Source organism: Parasteatoda tepidariorum, unplaced genomic scaffold (genome assembly GCF_043381705.1).
Source record: "Parasteatoda tepidariorum isolate YZ-2023 unplaced genomic scaffold, CAS_Ptep_4.0 HiC_scaffold_591, whole genome shotgun sequence".
NCBI classification, from domain to species: Eukaryota; Metazoa; Arthropoda; class Arachnida; order Araneae; family Theridiidae; genus Parasteatoda; species Parasteatoda tepidariorum.
The window spans coordinates 1,147-19,774 of NW_027261836.1; the positions used below are offsets into that span (position 1 = coordinate 1,147).

Sequence of the window (18,628 nt, forward strand, 5' to 3'; positions counted from 1 at the left end):
TGTCGATTGCTTTTCTCTCTTTTTCAGGATTTTCCGGAAGTAATTAATAGCATTGTCGTTGTAAAGATCCCCAACCCTACTGACATCAGATTGGTTTGGGTGCCATTCTAAGACCATTGCTCTGACATCCTCCCACTATTTCAAAAGATCTTTAATGGCAGATGTCGGCATTGGTCCTCTTTCATCTTCCTCTTGTTCAGATGGAGACACATTTCGCTGTGTTTCTTGGTGTTCTTCATTCAAAATTTCTTAGAGTTCTTCTGTCGTCAGTTCATCTTCATGTCCCATTATGAGCTCTTCTATATCATCCTCGTTCACCTCCACTTCCAGATCGCTAGCAGTTGTCAAAATTTCATCCATAATTTCAGGGGCGTCTCCCTGATCACCTCCGTCTCCTTGAACGAAGGATGGACACAGCTTCCGCCAAGCAGAAATCAACTGTCGCTGTGTGACTTCTGACCACGCCTTTTGAATGATACGAATAGCTTCAAGAATGTCAAATTTTTCTTTCCAAAACTTTTTTAAAGTCATTGTTGAGGAGAATTGGCTTGCTTCAAAACACCGACGAAACAGCGCGCGAGTGTACAATTTCTTGAAAGCCGCAATAACCTCCTGATCCATCGGCTGAATCAGCGAAGTCGTATTCGGAGGTAAAAACTGAACTGTCAGCCAGGGAAAGTCTGTCAACAAATTATCTTCAAGATCCTTTGGGTGTCCTGGTGCATTGTCCAATAGCAGCAGTGCTTTCAACGGCAAGTCATTGGTATCAAGGTAGTCCTTGATGCTCGGGGCACAAACTTTAAATAGCCATTCTTTGAAAAGATACTGCGTGACCCATGCCCTCTGATTCGATCTCCACATTACTGGCAGTTTGCTCTTAATTATGGAATTTTTTTTAATGCTCTGGGATTCTCAGAGTGGTAAACGAGAAGTGGTTTAAGCTTCATATCACCACTAGCGTTAGCTCCCAAAAGTAACGTCAATCGGTCTTTCATAGGTTTATGCCCAGGAACACTTTTCTCATCTTTCGTGATGTAGGTACGGTTCGGCATGCGCTTCCAAAACAAACCAGTTTCATCACAATTAAATATTTGTTGTGGACGATACCCTTTTGTTTCAATGAATTCTTGAAATTTGAGACAGTACTTCTCAGCTGCTTCTTTATCTGCACTAGCAGACTCACCATGCATTAATACATGTTTAATTCCAGACCTTCTTTTAAACTTTGTAAACCAGCCAGTGGTAGCCTTGAATTCTAACTCCTCGGATGATGAACCTGGAGTTTGTTCTTTCAATTTCTCAAAAATTTCTCTAGCCTTCTCTTGAGTGATTGGCATACTAGTTTCATTTCCCGTTCATTTATCCAAACTAAAAGCAACCTCTCCTTTTTTTAAGGATAGCATTTCTTAGTTTCGCAGATGAGATTTTCGTTACTCCTTCAGCTCCTCATAATAATAATTTTTGAATGACTTTTAAATTCATTGTTAATTCAAGTTTCATTAAGTAATTATTAATACTAAGCATGCTTTAACCATTTCTCCTTTCAGTGATCTTATTTTGTATGCAAAATAATAACAAATGTTTAATATTAATTTTTCTTCAGGCCGAAACGTGTTCGTTAGAATTCGTTTTGTTCATTATCCGAATATGTGTTCGTTATCCGAACACAAAAAACTTTCGTGAAAGTGTTCGTTAACCGATTTGTTCGTTAACCGATCTGTTCGTTAACTGATCACCCACTGTAATAAATAGTTATGATTGATCCCTGTCAATTTTAGGACTCCTCTTATTTTGGAAATTCTGCACAGAAAAAAGGATGGTCAAGAGCAACTTGTAGGAACTGCTAGAATAAATTTGTTTCAAGTTTTAGATGCGCCATCTCTTAGTCACGTGGTAAGTATATATAAAAATGCAAAATAAGTTTATAAAAACAAATAAATGATTTTGTCAAGTAATGAATGCGTAATAGTCTTTTATACCTTTAAAATATAATTTATTGTATTAGTTTAAAATCTCTGCTTTGTCTTAAAATGAAGAAAATATTTTCAGGTTGATAAGAAACATGGTAAACGTCAAATGAACACATGCAAAGTTATGGTTATGTCTCCTGAAGGGTATTATATATATTTTTTATAGTTCTTTAATCAATATGTTGTTTTTAAATGAATAATAGTTCGTAGCTCTTTGTAATGATCTGAATACCATCACCAGTTAGAAACACATTATTTCTATTTGTTACTTAAAACTTTTTTTTTATTTACTGTAAAAACAATTATTTAAATTAAAAGTACAAAACATGTTTTGTCTATTTTTGCAGATATGAAATAGGAGAAATATTTGCTTCCTTGTCATTGATTGATTTCGGGCCTACATCTGTTCTGTGTGATCATCATTCTTCTAAATCCAGTTTACCCTGCTATAATGAGGTAAGTTTTTTTAATTCACATTTTCTTGGCACTTTAGTCCTGTGCAGGCCAAGGTTATTCCTACAAGTATTTTACAACAGTCTGCCAGATGCTTGTTTTAGTAACTTTTAATGGTGTAACATCAACATTCTAAGCATCATCGAGCTGTCTGAGTGGAGGTCTTCCCCATTTTCTAGTGCCACTTAGCTTGTTAAAGGTTAACAGAAATTTAACTTATCCTCTCAAAAGAAGCTCCCAATATTTGGTTTGATGACATCATTAATAATGAAAAAAAAAGTCTGTTTTAGGTAGTTTGTTTTTATCCTATAATTAATGTATTACTGTTGTCACGTCATTTAATGTAATAGTCTTGCTTATAAGATATTTTTGATATGAATTCCTATGTTCATGTAATGTTTCTAATTTAAAATGAAAGGTTAATAAGAATATATGGATAAATGTCATTATATTGCAAGTTTTTTTTAAATTGAATTATTGAAAAAATTCAACATTAAAGATGTAAAGGATGTGTTTTCTTAAAAGCTGAAACAAAAACAATAGTATATTATAAAGAGACTTTACAATTGACGAACAGCAATATGACCTGGTCTATTAGAATATAATCTCTGTTACTGTCAGCTAATCTGAATAGAAATAAAAAAAAAGCAAATATGTATATATTTTTAGAATACTGTCAAAATTGGCTATATTTGTTTTAAAATATATCTGTTCTAATTTTATTGTTATTATTTTTAAGGTTCGCAGTGCGATACCCAGTTTTACTCTTCCTATAATGAGACAAAATGGTTTGACTCAAGATGAGTTACTGCAGGCTGCATTAGAGGTAGAGCTTTGGCAAGAGCGCCAAAGGGAAATTTTCCGTGTTCAGGTAAAAGTGTTTAAAGTTTATATAAATTTATATACAGTCGGACCTCTATTTAACGAACTTCCATTTTGCGAATTTCTCTATTTTGCGAATATTTTCAAGGAACTAAGAACATTTTGGAAATTTCTTCGTTAAATAACTTCCAAATAGCAAAGTGAATTTTCTACTTAACGAACTTTTTTTCGAGATCCACTTTCCCTATGTCCCGAAATATTTCAGAACATTTCAAACTTGTTAACGCATTTTATGGGGGAAATTATCTCGAATTGATTTTCGAAGCTACTTCACTTTTAGAGAAAGCAGTAAAATCTCTTCCCCTTTTTGTTTGCATTTCAAACAAAAAAACTCAGACAAAATTAACGGGAGCCTTTTAACTTAAGAGTGCATGTTGTAATGTATGCTTAAAATTACTTTGCAATTATAATTTTATACAGCAAATAAATGCAGCTATAATTTTATACATAAATTCAGCTTTTGTTTAGTTGAAAATGTAATAGCATGGTTGTGTAACACTGGATAATGTTTTGCTCTATTCTTGCTTTCGAAGCAAATTTCTTTTATGGTTAGGATTTATAAAATAAATAGTAGATTGATTGATTGAATGTAGGGTTTAGTGGCACAAGATCAAAATGAGGACATGCTGCGCCAAACAGTACGGTTAATAAATAAATAGTAGATACTAGTTTACAAGATAAAGGTGTATCGACAGTACCGTCTTTACGCATGGGCACACCCGGGCAGTGCCCGAGGGCCCTTAAGCACTAAGGGGGCCCTTGGGAATCTTACTTTTTATAAATCGTATTTAAAAAAAACTAAGAATAACCAAAATTGCCTTATTTATTTTTAAAAATAAATATATTCTATGGTATAAAGTGTGCATTTTGTTTTTCTTTCTACAAATAGTGATTGATTATCATGCAAAAAACAATAATTTGAATAGTTTATCACCAGGGAAACTAAAAAAGGTAACCGAAATCTATTTTTCTACTTTCCAATGAAGTTTTTATGTGGATTCAGTTTCTTGAGGAATGTATTTAAATTTGTTCAAATTATTGCATATGTTAAAAATGCTTTATTTTGTGTATGTGAAGTTTTTGTTAGTTCGATTTTAAGCAGTATGACCTGTTATAAGGGCCCAAAACATTTCTGTGCCCGAGGGCCCTGCATGCTATTAAGACGGCCCTGTATCGATTGCTATTTTAATTATGCCTAGTGTTTATGAATTTAAAACTTGTTTTGCATTGTTTAAGTATTTCAAAAGGTGATTTTCTATTTAATGAATTTTCCTTGTAACGTACTTATTATCGGGATTTAGCGACTTCGTTAAATAGAGGTCGGACTGTATATACTACTACTGACTATATTTATTACTACTGAAATGCGGAAATTAGATAATGTCCAAATTATCGGATTCCAAGCTTTACTGGTAGCATACATATGCATTCCTGACTTTTTGTGAAAAGTTCGTTTTGAAAACTCTTCCCATGGGTCCATATTTATGAAAAATCTATTCCTAATTTTGTCTAAGTAAAAATAAGATTTTGTTTTTTGGAGGAAGAAACACAAAAAGTATGTCTTTTCAAGGAGTTTGTTTTTAAATTTCAAAGTAGAGTTGTTATTATTAGTTTAACTAGTATTATTAATTCAGTATATTTAGTTATTATCAGTTTTTTTGATGGAACCATTTATGAAATAAAAATTTTGTAATTGGTATCTTACTACCAACTTTTTCGTGGAGAGTTATTTTTTCATGGAGAGTTATTTTTTCATGATAAAAAAAAGTTTGTGAAGGTTCCGTTAACAGACTCAAATTACTCCCAAAATGACCCCTGATCTATATATAAATATAAAAGGTATTATTTCTTTTATTAATCTAAAAAATTAGGCAAGGTAAAAACAAAATATTTTCTGTGATAAGTTGCATCAAAACTATATAAAACACATTCAGTTTGTTAATATATTGTAAATTCATTATGTATTAAAATTAGATTTTCTAGGTGATGTGCAGTCCTATATGATATACATGAGTTTCGCTCGCAGAAAATTTGTCACCGTAGCTAAACATTTTTTACTTTTACTAAAGAAAAAAATCTACCTCTTCAAAGAAAGTTTGACTTTTTAAAATTCCTGAGGGGGAAAAAAACATTTTTTGGCTCTTTCCCATGGGTCAGGGAAAACCTGGAATTGTCAGTGAATTTTATTTTAATGATAAAAGAGAGGGAATAGTTAAGACAAAAATTCACATTTTTATTTATTGGATAAATTCTTCCTATATATATTTTTTTCTTGCTCAAATTTCAGATATTTCTTTTCAATTATTTTAAAACTATTTTGGCACATACCATTTTTGCATTTCTGTTACCACCTTTTCGGTGTTTTACCTAACTCATCCTTGTGGTATGAATCAATATAGAATTGCATAAAAATAAAACATATCATTTTCAGAAATCTGATTTTTAAACAATCCTCACCGAAATGAGGTGGCGATGAAAGGGTAGAAACTAGTTACAAGAGCTAATTAATATGTGCCGAAATTTTTTTAATTGAGATTTTGTGTTTGCTGAAAGTTTTTCATTTCACCTAAGTCTGGTGAATAGAATGTATGTTAGAGGTTTAAAGGAAAAGATACAACTGAAAATAAAATTTATGAAAAAGATAATGATTATTATTTTTGCTCTTTTATTTACATGATTGCTAATTGAATTATAAAAATGGCTGTATGGCAACTCTTTAGGATTACGCTGTTTTCTTGAATAAAAAAAAAGTTTCAGGTGATTTACATGAAAAGCTCCAGCTAGGATTTACTTATCAACCTAATTTGACCTTTATTTGTAATTCATTTTTACTTTTATCTTCCCTTCTGAAATAGAATATTATTTTGACCCAATTTTATCTTTAGTTTTATTTGCAGAGTGCAGCAAAAAAACAAGGACAAACAAGTTTAAATTCATTTTTATTAAAAATTAATAAGTTTACTAATATAGAAAATGATAATAGAAGTAAACTTTTGCTTATAAATGAATTGAATTGATTTCAAAGTGTCAGCCTTTTGCAACTGTGCATAGACGCAAGCGTTTTATAAAATGTTAAGTAATGGATTGCAAGTCAGCACTGGGAGAGATTCCTTTTAACTGATCTGAAGCTCTTTACTATCTCGCAAGCTCATAACTCCCAGAACGATAGGATATGGTCTGTAGACATTCCAAGCACATCTGCGATTGTTAAACATTGCCAAAGTTAGACATGCTGTAGATTGGAATTTGCGCAAGTGGCAAATCAATTGTGGTTTTTTTATGCATAAGGCAGCTACTTAAAAACAATTAATATTACTTACTAGTATAAGTCTACTCTTATTATTTTTTATATTTTATAAATTTTTTAAAGTTGTATTAAAAAAAATTTCCCTTCACTCTAAAACCAAATCACACCCCTATTTTTATTGCTTCTTTTCTAAGAGCAAAAAAGCTATTCTTCAAGTTTCTGCATCTCAGATTTTTCTATTCCTCAATTGCATCATTTATTTATGTTTATGTACAAATAGTCTTGTGATATTAGATTTAGGTCATTTTTTCAAACATTTAGGTCCTCTTCCAACAAATCAATCCTGTATTGGTTTTTAAATAGTTGATTTGAGTTGTTCAGGTACTTTAAAAGAAAATTTTAAAATGTTTTCCTTTATTTATGGAAGTTTACTATAAAAATTATTTGTACAAATAAAAATTCAAATATTTTTTATAGCTTAAGGAAAAAGAAATGCAACACTTATCATTTCTGACATCTGAATGGAAACAAAGAGATAAAGAAAGAGAATTATTATTACAACGAAAGGTAACATTTTGTTATTATATATTATTTATAAATAATGATGCAGAAAGCAAAGCAATGTTGTATGATTTGTGATATACTGGAAACCATGAAAATCAACGAAAGCTATACAGAAAATTTTTAGCGACATAGATTTATTTTGTGCCCAAAGAATTTTTTGTTATCACTTGGTGATAGAAAAAATCTATTGTGTTTGAATCATTGAAATTTGATAGAAAATTAACAAATAAATAGTAGTAACAACAATAAAATAATGAAACTTATTCATTTTTTCTGAATTCTTTCGTTAAGGAATTATTTTGATTTTTGGTCCTTTTTGTATCATTTAATTCACAATTTTAAGTGCCCTGCACTGTGCATTTCTCTCCATTTTAAATCTTTATAATAAATATTCTTTGTTTTCATTTATTTATTTAAAAAAAAAATCTGAATTTGTTATTTGGTTTTGAGTGCACCTCATCAAGTATCAATAAATATTAAAAATTGTTTTAAAGTTTTTTTTGGCTTATGTTTTATATTTTTTACATTATAACTAAATTGCATTATGACTGGTATGGGTATTAAAAAATTAATTGTACCTTCATATTGCTTAATTATGAATTAAATACCAGTGTATACCTGTATATTCTAGTATTTATTATCTATCTCTTTCATTAGCTTCAAGAGTGCCAAAAATTAGAAGATAAATTGAAAGTAACTTTGAAGGATGCTGAATTAAAAGAAAAACAATTATCTTCTCAAGAAACAGAGGTTGGTAAAACAATGTTTTGTTGGGAACATTCTTTTTTTTTTATTAATAAATTTTATAGTTTCAAAATATAAGATAACTTAACTATGACTGGTATATTAATTTTAATGTCTGGTATTTTTGTCGTTAAGCTAATGTGATTTATGTGTACTTTTGGTAGCCTTGTTACGTTGCTCTATGTTAAAGTTCTGAACGGTTGCCATTGTCTCTGTGATAGAGAGGTCTTTTTTTTAAACTGAAAAGGATAATAAATATTGAAAAAAAATTTGCATTTTATTCTTACTGAAGTATTAGAATTTTATTCTTAGAAAATTGCTAAAAAATATGTATTTTTTATTATTAAGAAAATTTTTTTTTAGTGAAATACGAAATTCGGTTTAAAAAAAAAACTGATGGAAGAGGTTTATATTAAAGTTAAAGCAGAAATTTTAAGTTTAAACAAAAATTAAAACATCTGACATTTAAAATTTTCTTCAAACAATTATTGAACTTTTTAAAGTTTGAGATTTAGGTGTTTGGTGAACAATTTATTTTAATAAACGTACTTCCACTCTTCATCTTGATTAATTCAGTGGCTTTTTCATTCTTTATCATTTTTATCTAAAAAAAATAAGAAGAATGATTCAAATATCTGTTAATTTTATAGAAGTTTGAAAATAAATTTTCTATTTGAAATATCACTTTCTTTTAAAATGAGCTAAGTTATATTCAGACTTTAATTTCTGTCATTCTGTTAACTTTTAAAACTGAAGAATAATTTTTTTTTTTCATTTTAATTNTATGATTTATATTTTTTACAATATAACTAAATTGCATTACGACTGGTATTTGTATTAAAAAATTAATTGTACCTTCATATTCTTAATTATGAATTAAATTCCAGTGTATACCTTTATATTCTAGTGTTTATTATCTATCTCTTTCATTAGCTTCAAGAGTGCCAAAAATTAGAAGATAAATTGAAAGTAACTTTGAAGGATGCTGAATTAAAAGAAAAACAATTATCTTCTCAAGAAACAGAGGTTGGTAAAACAATGTTTTGTTGGGAACATTCTTTTTTTTTTATTAATAAATTTTATAGTTTCAAAATATAAGATAACTTAACTATGACTGGTATATTAATTTTAATGTCTGGTATTTTTGTCGTTTAACTAATGTTATTTATGTGTACTTTTCTTAGCCTTGTTACATTGCTCTATGTTAAGGTTCTGAAAGGTTGCCCTAATCTCTGTGATTTTATTCTTAATAAACTTAGTTTTTATTCTTTTAAATAGTTAGAAAATTGCTAAAAAATATATATTTTTTATTATTAAGAAATATTTTTTTTTAGTGAAATAAAAAACTTGGTTAAAAGAAAAAACTGATGGAAGAAGTTTATATTAAAGTTAAAGCGGAAATTTTAAGTTTAAACAAAAATTAAAACATTTGACATTTAAAATTTTCTTCAAACAGTGATTGACCTTTGTTCTTTTTAAAATTTGAGATTTAGGTGTTTGGTGAACAATTTGTTTTAATAAATGAACTTCCACTCTTCATCTTGATTAATTCAGTGGCTTTTTCATTCTTTATCATTTTTATCTAAAAAAATAAATAAGAAGAATGATTCAAAATCTGTTAATTTTATAGAAGTTTGAAAATAAGTTTTCTATTTGAAATATCACTTTCTTTTATCATGAGCTAAGTTATATTCAGACTTTAATTTCTGTCATTCTGTTAACTTTTAAAACTAAAGAATTAAATTTTTTTTTCATTTTAATTTTCATTAATTTTTGTAGCTTTCTATGAAACTTCTTAAACTTGATAAAGAGAAAGAACAACACCAAAGAGAAACAAAAAATCAAATTGAATCTATCAAGCATGAATATAATGAGATGCTAACCATGGAAAGGTATTAATATAGTTCTCCTAAATCTTGTATACAATTTAATTCTTTGTTGCTACATTAAAATTTATTTGATGTCCTTGTTATTTGTTTATTAAAGAATGAAGTCTAGAGAATTAGAACAGAAAAACAGTTCTTTGATTCGTCAGGTAATGCTTTTTTTGTTTTATGTTCATGGTTTGTTTCCTTAATAAATATTTAGTAACTGTAATATTGCTGAATGAATGATTTTGGTTGAATCAGAATTTTATTTTTATTCTATTAAGAAAAAAAGGATTATTTCAAACACAAAAAATTTCTTTTAGACTGATGTTCCTTTTTTTTTTTTTTTTAAATGCCAGTATTTTTAAGAGTGTAAAAAATTTAATTATAATTTATTTCTATTATATGCTTTTATAAGTTTAATTGAAGATAATTTTGTTTTATTTATTTGATTTTTCTTTGTTAAAGTTATTGTTTGGCTATTTAAATGCGATACATTAAATTTATAAAAAAAATTTAAGGTCTATAAGGTAATAAATTATATATGAATGCAAGGAACATTAAGATTTTTGTGCAATATGCTTCGCTTGGTGTAAAAAGTTTCTATTATCCTGATGTTTTAAATTTTAATTTTCAAGATTTTCCTTTTATGTAACGTTAACTTTGTAATGTATTTAATATTATCTAGCTTAGTTAGAGAAGCCCTTTTTTATTAAATTTTAATGGGAATTTTTTTTCTAATTATGTTAATAAAATTTAATGTCCCAATTTTTAAGCCAATTGAAGAGAATTGGACATTTTGAATTTCAGATCAAGGAATTAGAGCGTGATATCCAAGATCAACGTGCTGTCTTTGAAAGTTTGAAAATGCAAGCAAACAAAGATCCGGATGTTCATTTGCGAACAGAAGTTAATATTCTTATCATGGAAAAAGTAAATATTATTTCATTTTTTCTTTCATTTAATTTCCCACCTATATTTTTAAAACTAAAGAGCTGATCTCTAAAGATAAAGACCCTAAGATAGCAGTAAAAAGGAGAAAATAGCAAACTTTAAAACTTTATGGAATTTATTTTACCCAAGAATAAATATTGATATTTATCTAAACTCGTGTAAGTTTACGCATGCATTTATAATTTATAGGCAGAACTTCAACAGAAACTTGAGACTGCCTTATCATCAAAACAAAAGTACAAAATTCAGTGGGGTCAAGTAGTACGCCAAATGTCTGCTCTTCAGCAGAAACTTCATAATATGGAGTGCTTAGAAAAAGAGAGAAAGGAAAAAATTTCATCTTTCCAGCAAAGAATTTTATCATCTGAAGAGAAGAATGCTGTGCAAACTAATGATGAAATTCATGGTATTGTGAAAGAAAAAGTTGAGAGGTAAATAATTCTTATTCTTTTAAGTTTTAGATAAAATAAATCTAATTTTATTCATCTTTTTATGTGTTAGTGCATTCTTTGTTTATTTACATTTTTCTTCTCCTGTTTTTAAATAATTGATTGGTATGCAACTTAGATAAAGAATGATCTATGCACTTATTGTATTGCTGGTCTAAATTATAGTTTAAAATTTTTTATTAAAATAAATCTAAATTTTTTTCTTATTTCTTTCTTATTTCTCTTTTTCTTATTCACTTAAGGGGTTTGCAACAATTTTTTTAAATAACTATAAAATCATTTATTTTGTGGATGTTTTACATGCTCATTTAACTTATAATCAATAATTTATCTTCAAAAAGTAATTAAACTGTTTAATTTTTTTTTTGAAAAACTTCAAAATTTTTAAATCCATAAAGCTTTTTTTATTTGAATATATTTTCAGAAAATTTTTTTTTCTTGGTGCTTACTATATTTATTTTAACAATTTTGTGCATTCATTTGTTGATGTATCAATTAGAATTTTTTGTATAGATTATTTTGTAAAAATGTAGAAAAAAAAGGTTAAAAATTCCTGTTAAGTATATATAACATGCTGTAAAAATTGTAATGCCTCATAAAATGCTTATTCCATGCATAGTTTAAATAAGTGTATTATACTTAAGATAAAAAAGTTTACTTCAAAGCTTTATCTTAAGTAGAAAAATTCCTTAGGGATTCAATTAAGATTAATACACAAAATTATCATCTATGAGAAAAAGCACTCTAAAGTCTGTCTGCTGTGCAAGTTTCTGTATTAGGACAATCTAAAATCATTCATAACTTTTTTAAAAATGTAGATAGAGAGATGATTTTTTTTCAGTGAATTTGAAATAGTTTTAAGTTTTATTATAAGCAGTAAAATTTTTTTTTCTTCGATAATTTGGTCATTTTTTGGAGTTTTCCTTAAGAGTTTCTTTATGTTTCTATATTTTTTGAATTTCATAATCGAACTGGGCTTTTAAATTTTAATAAATTATTTAATGAAATATGCACCCAATCATAAGATATTTAAAACTTATTTTTGAACGATCTTTCCTATATATTTATTACTTTGATGTAGCATTTGCCTAAATACAGCTTGATATAAAATGAAAATAATTTTTTATTTGTGTTTCTAGATTATCATCAGGTGCATACTCTAAATATTTTGATTGAGATATACTGACTGGAATAGTAATTTAATATTTTTTCTGCGTAATTTTGAAATGTGTCGGAAATTTTAAAAAAGCTTGTATATAATTTGATAACTTACAAATTCACAGTATAGCACAAGTTCAAAATATAGTCTGGAACAAAAAGTACATCGATGTATTAAGCAAATTTGTCTTTCGTATGTACTTTCCATTCAAGAATGCATTTTTGCATTTAATGAGTAATATCAAATCAACCAAATATAATAAGCCTCATTTTCTAAAATATCATTTGTTGTGAGATGTTTCTGAGTATTTTTCTGAGTATACAGTCAGACCTCGATGTAAGGTCACCCTAAGGGACATCGCAAAAGTGACCTCATAAGCGGGGTGACCTTTTAACCGATTCATTAGCAGTTCGTAACTAAGCACGTAAATAATACTTATTATGATTTTTTAAAAATGGTAATACAAGCGGAAACGATCGGCCATATCTGAATTAGTGAAGAATTAAAGAAAGTTAAGATTTTTTTTAAAAGTTTTAATTTAAAATAAAGCTGTTTACTAATTTTCTCAAAGTGTGCAGTACATCTTACTGTATTTAAAATAAATCATTTATGCAGGTCTGTCTAGTTTTTGGTTGCATTTTTCGAACAATGTTTTCTAGATTTTGTAACTTCTCAAAATGTTCCTCAGCTCCATCATGGTTTGTAAAAAAAATTTGTGTGGCATTTATTGCATTGAAGGATTCCGGTTGGGTTACAGTCTCAGGATCACTGTCATTGTCCTCACTCTAAAACAATTTCAGAAATTGTAGCTTGTTCATTTGGTTGCAACATTTTCATCGAATTCGAGAGGGGTAATTGCCTTGTAAAGAAGTTATATAGGCTTTTGAGAGAAGAGCTCCCCTCACCTCAGATAAATATGACCTTATAAGCGATAACGATTTTTAAAACTTGACCATATATCCGATAATCTGTAGCAAAGAATTCCTATTCAGTGAGCCGGGACTTTGGTAAAGTGACCTTATATGAGGATGGCCTTATGTCGAGGTCTGACTGTATTTATGTCTGAGTATTTCTATTACTTAATCTGAATTGAGAAAGCTCAATACTTTTTTATTATTGTGATAAGCCTGTGTATGGGTTGTCCAAATGAAAAATAATTATGTGATATCTTCTATCTGCTTATTTAAGTATTGTTATATTTAAAGACTAAGTTCAACTATAAATGACTTACATCCATTTTGTTTGAATTTACAGCTTGAAATCTGTTGTATCCCCTGAAAGTATTAAACAGCAGATGCGCCAGATGTCTTTAGCTGTGCATGGTGCAGAAACATCTCATTTAAACAGCCCTATTCAAAACCACCACTTAATTTCTAATGCTACTGTGAACAGGCTGATATCTAATGGTCCTTTGCAGAACTCTAGTGCCAAATGTTTAACTAGTATTTCAGATGAAGTGACTGAAAAACACAATTCAAATGAACACTCTAGTCCTTCAGGATTAGAGAAAAGTCCTGTTTCTATGACTTTACACTCAAAGCCATCAGGTATTCCAAAACTCTCAAAAGACTTACCAGATCTGAATGGTAATACTACTTCTAAAGACAATAATTTTCTTCAAAAATTACTTGCTGACAAGGAAAAACTTATTTTGTCTGGTTACAAAGAACAGCATAAAGCTATAAAGGATCTTAACATTCATATTGATAAAGCAAAGCTAACATCAAAATGAATAATTTTTACAATATATTTTTTCATTTGTGAATTTTTCATTTTTTACATTTAAGTGTGTAACTTATTTATTTTTCATCTGTGTGTTTTTTTTATTACTGTGTTAAAATATTTATTTAAAAATAAGTTTTATTTTGAGTCTGAAAATGCAATCCGAGTGACAGTGGGAGTGAATTTTAGAAATTATGTATGTACCTTTTTTTTTAAAAAAAATTTTTTTTTGCTGTCAAAGCATGGGTGATGAAAGATAAAATCTCTATGTAGTAAACTGTCTTAAAGTTATTATTGAACCAGCTTGCATAGATAAGATACCATCTTAAAATTATACTTTTTAATCTTAATGCATGGTTTAAAACTATCTCTGTTTTGTTTATAATCGTAATTCTAAAACATTTTGGTTACTAAGGTCAAATGTAATTCATTTTTTGCTTTTATGATATTTTTTTTACAGTGTCCAAATATATTTTTGTAATGAAATCTTATTTTATGAATAAAAACCAGTGAAAATCAGGAAATTAATATTTAGATACATTTTACTTTGCATAATTTAATATCAAAATTCTAAATTAATTTTTATTTACTTTATTTACTTACTATTTCACACTCAAAATATAAGTAGTTTCAAATGAGCTATTTGGGCGATTCTTATAATTCTCAATGCAAACAAAATATAATAAGTTTGAGTATTTTTGTAAATTTCTCATTATAACATGTATATATATATAAAAAAAATGGTAAAATGTACTTACCAGAATATTTCTCAATTAAAAAAATTGTGTATAAGAAGTTTTGCTTGAAAAACTGTTTTAAACACATGCACAAAATGCCACATTTCTTTTATTATTGTTCAAAAATATTATTGACAGTAAAAATTTAACGTTGAAAAATTTAACTAAATGAAATTAATTAGGAGCAAAAAAAAACAAACAAACATAATGTTGTGTTTTTTTTTTGTTTTTTTTGTTATACTGTCCTTTGTATAATAGAATTGAAAATCTCATATTTAAGTCAGAAAAGTTGCAAATTTGTTTTATTTTAATTTTCTTCCTCCTTAACTTTTGACATAAATGGCTCAATACAATACAGACATTTTTTTCATAGTTATGTAAAAAATAATAATTAATGGAACACTGAAGAATTGGAATGCCTATGTTTGATACTTACAGCTTTAAATACTATGTTAGGCATACATTTAAGTTTTTAAAGTAATTAAAATAAAATGAAAGAATTTAGTTATAAGTTATGCAATAGTAAAATTCCATTTTGGAGGCAGTGAAAAAATGGCAAACTTTTTTTGATGCTTATTTATGTCTGGTAGTTTTTTACACTCAATCTTCGAAACTGAATTTTATCCTTAAAGCATAGTTGTAGAAAATTCAATATTTTATTTTTATTTTACTAGAACAGCTAAAATATTGTTAAAAGCAGTAATCTCCTCTCATTTTTGTTTTAAACTTGTCATTTCCTCATCTAGATGACCTGGAAAAGTCAGAAAATTTTTTAAAACTTTTTTTAATAAGTCATAAAACTTCTAATTTCTGCTTAAAAAAGGTTATGTATAAAAATTAGAAAAGTTTTTTTAAATTTTTAGAAAAAGATAAGATTGTTTAATATTAGGAAAAATTTATTTCACACTCTTAAGCAATAATTTTTATCCTCTAATTATTTTTTGCAAGCAAAGAAATTTTTTATAAATAGGTGTGAAATTTAAAAAAAAGAAAAAAAAACTAGTGAAATTTTACTATGTTTATTAAAAAAAATTTCTATATTTGTTAGTAAATGTACATAATAAAAATAAGAAAATAATTCATTAAAAAAAATGCTGTCTAAATGCTTCTAAAATTAAAGTAACCTGTAATTTTTTTAATTTTCAATGTATAGTTTTTTTAAAATTTTACTTTATGATTTATCTTTCAAACTTTATTACATTTTATAAATGTATATTTTAAGTTTATATGATATAAATTATCTTTTCTATTTCTGAAAGGGTAATTTAAAGTCTAACATTCTTTGAACAATTGCTGGTGTGCTGGATTTTATATTGTTCAATATTTTATTAATTAGTATATTTAAGAACATATTCTGAAAGAGTGGTTCTGGAAAAGTTCAACAGGTTTCATCTAGAACTTTGCTAGGCACCCTAATTAAATGAAGTGTCATTATCGAAAATGTTTTGCAGAATTCTTATTGTCATTCTAAGAAAAATTACTTTTGTTTAGTTATTTATATAATTGTTTTTTCTAATCAAGCTTTTACAAAGATGAGTCTTCCCCTTTTTTTAATTGGAAATGACAGCTGTTTTGTTTTATTAACTGAATCCTATACATTGCAATTTTAAAAGAAATTGTATAACAAAAAATTGCTGAAGCTCTAGAGCTTGAGAGTATTTTTGGAAGGATATATAGAGAAGTTTCTTGTATATTTATAATTTTTAGAAAAAATATTCTAAGCAAGCAAATTGGATCTTATGGTATTTTAAACTTGAAAATATCATTAACCTTTTATCAAGTTTAAACCACTTTACCAAAACAATCGTACTAAAAAAATAATTTTGAGTGTTGTAATTCTTGAAAATGTTTTCCAAACTGATTTGCAATCATCCTCTATTACTGTTAAGGAACAATCATTCATACTGGAGTTAGTTTTAACAATGTCTTTTCTTTTTTTTTTTTCCTTGTGAATTACATAAAGTATTACTTAATTATGTGGAAAAATTTAAATAGTTGTTTTGCTTACATGCAATTTAATTTGTCGAGAAGATTCGTATTTAAATCAAGGAGTGAGTGCAAGCATTTATTTATATTATTTTAACTGTTTAACCTTTAATTACTTGATAAATATTTTCTTATTTGATTTCAAAAAAAGTATTTCCTGATACTATGGAGAGATCTAATTCGGTAAAAGAATAGTGTGCTATTTAGTATTAGTTGCTCTTATAAATATATTTTTATATAAAATTTTGCTTTTAGTGCAACCATTTGGAATAACGTTCTGTTTCTATTCAAAGCATGATACATAATTGTTTTATGAAACAAATAATATTAGGCAAAGTTGAGTAAATGATACTTATTAATGCTGTGTTATTAATTTTAGATTCATTCAATAAGTCAACTGTAGATTATAAAGGGTAATAGATAATTATTAGTGATTAATACTTTATTAAAGTCTAGTTGCTACATTTGTAAAATTTTAGTATCCTATAAATTTGCCAAATATTAGCGCTTCCATTTCTTTGTTTATATAAAAAATCAACGGTTAACATTTATTGTAAATTTGTTTTATTGTGTATTTAATAAATTTTACTATTTGTTTTATTACTATTTTTATATTCTTCATTTATACAGACATATTTTTAACAAAAATTACACAAAAAATAAAACACCACATTGTATTTAGATAAAAAGTCCTGAAATTTAAAGATTATGTGGTCCACATTAAAATTATGGTTCTGCATTTTCTCTTTAGATATCAATATCAACAGGTGTAGATATGAACAAATTCAACTTAAAATAAAATATTATGATTCGAGACTTTATTTACAATGGCTATGTGAAAGGTTACATAAAAAGGAAAACAGAAGATGAGAATCACTGCCACAGAGCTCTCTACTTCCTCTTAACCTCTATACGCCCACAAAGAGCCCCATTTTAGAGCAAGTGATCCATCACTTCTAGGCTCGGTTGTTATGCCTGATGGTTTATCCTGTATCTTATCCTGTAAACAGGTGAAACGCCACTACTGCATAGCATCTTGGTTTATGAGGTATAACTAAAAGAACTAGGCTTCTCCAACTTTTAAGGGCTTTACAAGTTTGAATGTTCTATAAGGAATTGATGTAAATAAGTTTTAAATTGTAACTCAGGCAGTTCTTTAAATTCAGATTTATATTTTTAAATTTAACTAGACTATTATCTGCATTAAAAAAATGTAATTCAAAAAATAACATAATTAAAAAAAAAACATTTTTAAGTACAACTACATATTGAGCTTTTAGATGAAACAAAATTCCTCAGGGGGTTTGCCCTTTAGCGGCAAACACGGGTGTCACAATCCCGAGGTTCCCCAGTGATCTGGTTTTCTCTTATGTAAAGATACATAGAGAAACAAACTTCCTACACTTAGTGAATGAATGTTTTACTAGTTCTGTGAAGCTTTTTTCATACTTTAATAACTAATAAATTTAAGAAGCTGCTGTCGTATTGTGCAATAAATTGCTCACAGTACATAACAAATATTTAATGCTGTTTCTCTTGAAAATGAGACATCACCTATTATTTTATACGCATTAATGTAACTAAAAGGCATGCTCCAACTACTGGTTGCTTAAAGAGCACTCTCTGTTAATAAAAGAGGTAGCTGTAAAATATATTCTGAATACTATTTATTTTTAATTTACGAAAATCTAAAGGTAATTTTCACAAATTTCTATTGAAAAATAATTTGCTAGTTTTTTTTTACTCAATTATTTCAGTAATAAAAAGAACAGCCTGTAACAAATAATATTTATCTTATTCTTACACTTGTTAAATGGAAATGCTGTTATAAATTAAAATTGACCGAAAATAAAATATTATTAAATTATGCGATGTGCCTCAAATTTTTTTATG

At 27.5% G+C, this 18,628-nt stretch overlaps 3 protein-coding genes across 3 annotated transcripts; 1 reads left to right on the forward strand and 2 right to left on the reverse strand.

Moving 5' to 3' along the window:
• Positions 1-249: 249 nt before the first annotated feature.
• Positions 250-861, reverse strand: LOC139424891 (tigger transposable element-derived protein 1-like). The gene has a single exon (XM_071176956.1). The coding sequence runs from the start codon at positions 859-861 to the stop codon at positions 250-252; it is 612 nt and encodes a 203-aa protein (XP_071033057.1).
• A 20-nt stretch (positions 862-881) lies between these two features.
• Positions 882-1,337, reverse strand: LOC139424889 (tigger transposable element-derived protein 1-like). The gene has a single exon (XM_071176955.1). The coding sequence runs from the start codon at positions 1,335-1,337 to the stop codon at positions 882-884; it is 456 nt and encodes a 151-aa protein (XP_071033056.1).
• A 443-nt stretch (positions 1,338-1,780) lies between these two features.
• On the forward strand, positions 1,781-17,338 carry LOC139424892 (centrosomal protein of 120 kDa-like; the record flags this gene model as incomplete). The annotated part of the gene is given in 11 exon segments (XM_071176957.1): positions 1,781-1,893; positions 2,050-2,114; positions 2,318-2,426; positions 3,163-3,294; positions 7,030-7,119; positions 7,774-7,866; positions 9,640-9,752; positions 9,847-9,895; positions 10,539-10,661; positions 10,872-11,113; positions 13,545-17,338. Coding segments are annotated over 11 exon segments (1,607 nt in total), but the record flags the coding sequence as incomplete, so codon positions are not given.
• Between the last annotated feature and the right edge of the window lie 1,290 nt (positions 17,339-18,628).